The 4,761-nt window shown below is 47.0% G+C and overlaps 1 protein-coding gene across 1 annotated transcript in view; it reads left to right on the plus strand.

Moving 5' to 3' along the window:
- The first annotated feature begins 793 nt into the window (after positions 1 to 793).
- Positions 794 to 4,761, plus strand: part of LOC119294761 (phosphatidylinositol 4-phosphate 5-kinase 1-like) — a 6,914-nt gene continuing 2,946 nt past the window's right edge. The window contains exons 1-5 of the mRNA XM_037573019.1: positions 794 to 1,048; positions 1,656 to 1,746; positions 1,954 to 3,000; positions 3,689 to 3,856; positions 4,497 to 4,662. Coding sequence (XP_037428916.1) covers positions 1,709 to 1,746; positions 1,954 to 3,000; positions 3,689 to 3,856; positions 4,497 to 4,662 — 1,419 coding nt within the window. The 5' untranslated portion in view covers positions 794 to 1,048; positions 1,656 to 1,708. The remainder of the gene's footprint in view (positions 1,049 to 1,655; positions 1,747 to 1,953; positions 3,001 to 3,688; positions 3,857 to 4,496; positions 4,663 to 4,761) is intronic.

Raw genomic sequence — 4,761 nt, forward strand, 5'->3', positions numbered from 1 at the left:
ACATAGTACATACGCAATAAGTAGGACTTGAATTTTGATGGACTGGGGATACCACTGTCCCTCTAAACATTAAATCACAAGTTGATTCGCTTAAGTCATGACTTTTGAAATCACCTTGTTCCATGGCGGGCCGACGGCCCTTTCACCTGTTTTTTATTGTTTTTTGGTATAGCTTGCCACTCAAGGCAAGTGGTCCACCTGCAGGATAATACGGTACTAGTAGCATGAAACGAACGCTCACTTGTAGCATGGCGTTTGTTCAAAGAAAAAAGAAAAAAGAAAAAGAAAACTTGTAGCATGGCGCGCACGCAAACGGCCAACGAACCGATGGTAAATATCCCGGCACAAGCAGGAAAAATCCGAGCTCCAAACATAGGCGTCGGTCAGTCGGTCGGTCGAGGACGTCGACGCGACGGGATGAGGTCCAGATTCCCCGTCCCCTTCGGCCGCCCGCCCCCGCCCGTAGCCGTAAGCCCGCCCGCCCACGCCGCCGTCCACAGGCCGTCATCAATCAGGATAAACCCCGGCCATGCCGCGGCGCCCGAGCAGCGCGCCGCCGCGGGGACACGCGCCCGCTCCCCCCGGTCCCCTGGCGCGCCCGGCAGCCCCGTCACGCCCGAGCAGCGAGAAAAATATTGTCGCCGCCGAAAGGCCCCGCAGGAATACCAATTATTAATGGCCGAACACGATGCCCGCCTCCGGTCTCCAGTCCTATCGCGGGGGCATGGAGAAAAAAATCTGGGGGAGGTGGGGCGGGCTGGGATTGGTCGGCGCCAGCTCCCCCGCGCACCCGCAACGTGGGGTGCCGATCCCGGGCCCACCCCTGTCCCCCTCTCCTCTCCCTCTGGGACGGCCCCTGCCCTCCCTCCGGTACCGGTGCCTCTCCTCCCTTTCCCCCCTGCCCGCCCCTCGCTCCCTCCCTCCCTGCGCTAGGCTAGGCGCGGATCGGGATCGGATGGGCGCGCGGTCTCCCCGGCCGGCGGCGTGCCGCCGATGAGCTCCCCCTCCTCCTCGTCCTCCTCCTCCCGCCTGCTTCCGGCGAGCTGAGGTACGGCTTCGTGCTCCTGCCTGCTGTGGTTGGTTCGCTCGCTCCGTGGTTCGCTTGCGATTGGGGGAGCAGTTTCTAGCTTGGCGGGAAGCGATCGCAGTTTCTAGCTTGAATCCACCTGGTTCCGAGTTCCCCTGCTCCAATTCGCCGGGCTGCGACTCCCACGATGATACATACTCTGCTTACTTTGCGGCGGCCTTTCTTGCTTCTGTTGTGGCCGCTGTAAACTAAGCGGGGCTCACTTTTGTGATCCGAGCCTCCTCTCCCGTCCACACACAACCGTAGTAACTTTTCCATAGCCTTTCTTGCTTACAGGGTAGCACAAACCGTTGTCAAGCATGCTTGACGCCGGTGCTTTACTACTATTTCTTTTACTTGCTGTCGATTCGACGATAGATGCCCAGGCGATGGTGACCCGTCTGCCGCACGCTTATTACAAAGAATGTCTGCGCCGGGGCACCAGCAGTCCAGTCTAGTAGTAGTAAAATTCTTCTGTGTTACAGTACTACTACCGTATTAGTTTGACTAGTAGTACTACTAGCATCCATGCTTCTCCAAACGAAGACGAAGTGGCCATTGCATGACAGCTTCCTCTGCTCTGTTTCAGGCCATCTAGAGCGGTGATTCTGTGGCTTCTCAGCTGTTCCTGTGGACCTTGAGATGGCCGGCGCGGAGGCAAGCACCGGGAGCGCCCAGAGGTGCGCGAATTCACATTTCTAATATTATTGGTCTGCCTTACTTTTTTTGGGCACAAATGTCAAGTGCTTCTTCACTGCTTTCCCTGGATTTGCAGCCGCACATTGATGTTAGATTCGTGCAGTTCATTTTTGGGAACTACTTGTAGTATTAGTATGATTCTTTCCTTCTGAATATTTGTCGGCGGCTGTTCTTTTCTTTGTCATTAGGGGGGATACCCTTCCGAATGGGGACGTCTATGTGGGCAACTTCGACGGGCTAGTGCCTCATGGAACGGGGAAGTATATGTGGACGGATGGGTCCCTTTATGACGGCGAATGGGATAAAAGCAAAATGACCGGGAGAGGAATGATCCAGTGGCCTTCAGGCGCATCCTACGAAGGCGACTTCCGGGGAGGTTTCATCGACGGAACGGGCACTTTCAAGGGGGTCGACGGCTCGGTTTACAAAGGGTCTTGGAGGATGAACAAGAAGCAGGGAATGGGGACAATGGTTTACTCCAACTCTGACAGTTATGAAGGCTTGTGGAACGAGGGTTTGCCTGATGGATATGGTAAATATACATGGGCTGCTGGCAACATCTACATCGGAAGCTGGAAGTCAGGTAGCATGAACGGCCGAGGCGTAATGCAGTGGATACATGGTGATACTCTTGACTGTAATTGGCTCAGTGGGCTGGCTCATGGGAAAGGCTACTGCAAATACGCATCAGGCGCATGTTACATTGGTACGTGGGATAGGGGAGTCAAGGATGGCCATGGCATATTTTATCAACCGGGAAGTAAAATACCTTGTAACCTTGAAGTTTCTGAGTGTGCAACAAATAATGATGGTACAAGTGCTTCAAGTTCTAGTAATGAAAAGGTCAAAGTTGGACTGTTGTTTCTATTGCAAAATCTGTGCAACAAATGGGGGCTGCATAGGTTTTTTCATCGCCCCAGGCGCATTTCAAATGGCACAACGCCAATTTTTGTTGATGATTCCGGAAATCACCTATCACAAGATCTTCCCAATAAATCCTTGTCAAGTAACGAGCATTTACAAAACAGTGATGTTCATAAGGATTTGGTCTACGAACGGGAATATATACAAGGAGTTCTTATCTCCGAACAGCCAAAGGGCAAACATTCTGGAATGTTGGACAGCGGTGAAACACAGGAAAATACCTGGCAAAAACAAGAAAGAGGGCCAATGGAGACTATTTACAAGGGTCACAGGAGCTATTTTCTAATGCTTAATTTGCAACTCGGCATCAGGTGAACGCTGAATAGCATCAATGTGTCGCTGCAGTTTTCTGTGTCATCTGAACTTAGCTGCAGGAATCTACCTTATGTTGCTTCTTTTGCATAATGAGTATATATGTTTAAGGTTGGTGCACCCTGTTTAAATGAATAATCTACGTAAGTAGGAATGAGTACTTGCAGATCTCAGGCACCAGAGTAACAATCACTTCATAATTCAAGCACAGTATTACTGCCTGAAAGATCAGCATTCAGTAGTCAGTTCAGTGGCAAAAGATTAACAAGTAGTCATAGTTTTTCTTATTTGAGTACAAAAAAAAATAGTTTTTTCTTTCGACGAAAGAGGTCAATACTGGCTCCAGATAATTCATATGGTCCATGTTGTGTAAAGGAATATTTTATCTTTGAGGAAGATGTACTAAACTAATGTAACGTATAGTATTCCATACATGAGTATTTCCCATTTTGGTAATAAAACAATCGTTCACAGATGCTTGTCACTGTCACATTTTCTTGGCATGTTTTCCAACACCACACCTATTAAGTACTATATGCCTATACCCATCAAACCATCTCTTTAAATTTCACTGCTTTGTTGTTTGTTCAGGTTATTTTAGCTATCAGATGTTCCATTATTCAAATCATCATTTTGTTTAGTGCTGTTCTATTAGCTACTGATTGACCAGACAACAATGATTTTCAGGTATACCGTGGGTAAAATCACCCCTGTACCTTTGCGTGAGGTTCGTTCAAATGATTTTGGACCTAGGGCCCGGATAATAATGTACTTCCCTTGTGAAGGCTCGCAGTATACCCCTCCACACTGCTCTGTCAATTTCTTTTGGAAAGACTATTGTCCTATGGTCTTCCGGTACGTCTCTTTCCAATTTGCAAAGTGTTCAATAATTTATAAGTACTACTGTACTCTTCTTATTTCCTCTGATTGGATTTTAAAACTGTGGCTCACTCATCCATAGCTGAATATTAGCGTGTGCTTCTCCGTGATTCACCATTCCCTAACTGACGTAGAAAATGACTAAGGAGTTAATTTGAATGTATAATTCATCATCTGAACGAAGAAGAAGCAGAATGGTTAGACACCCTGCTTCTATAAGCACAAAAAATAGTACTAAATCTCAAACAAATAAGTTGCCGCCGTTCCAGAAACAAGTGAGAAACTCAAGATCACAACATTCATGAAGTTTTTTTATAAAATATTCATGAAGTACTGTGACTGGTCGGAAGGCGACACAGCATAAGAGCACCGCTCATGCTGAAGTGTGTGCCACGAATAATAGTTTGCACGTTTCTAACTGTTTCATAATTCGACTATTTGTATTTATTTAGAGTATAAACTGTAATGCTGCATGTATAATATTTGTTGAGACAGTGATGGATGACACAGACTGAAGAAAAAATTCCATTAACCCTTAACCTTGATAGCGTCTTCTGCTTTCCTTGATTTTCTCCAAAGATAATCATTTTCTAAGTAACAAACCTATGTTTGCTAGGAATCTTCGGGAAATGTTTCATATTGATGCCGCAGATTACATGATGTCCATATGTGGGGGTGATAGTCTAAAGGAGCTTTCTTCACCTGGGAAAAGTGGCAGTATTTTCTATCTTTCCCAGGACGAACGATTTGTTATAAAAACATTGAGAAAAAGTGAACTGAAGGTATGGTCTTCAAGATTGTTTATGAGTGTGTTTCCCTGTTTACATTTGCAACAAGGAATTCTGTTTCTTGCACAAAAGACAATGCTATTAGAGTAATTA

Source organism: Triticum dicoccoides, chromosome 4B (assembly GCF_002162155.2).
Source record: "Triticum dicoccoides isolate Atlit2015 ecotype Zavitan chromosome 4B, WEW_v2.0, whole genome shotgun sequence".
In the NCBI taxonomy this organism is placed as follows: Eukaryota; Viridiplantae; Streptophyta; class Magnoliopsida; order Poales; family Poaceae; genus Triticum; species Triticum dicoccoides.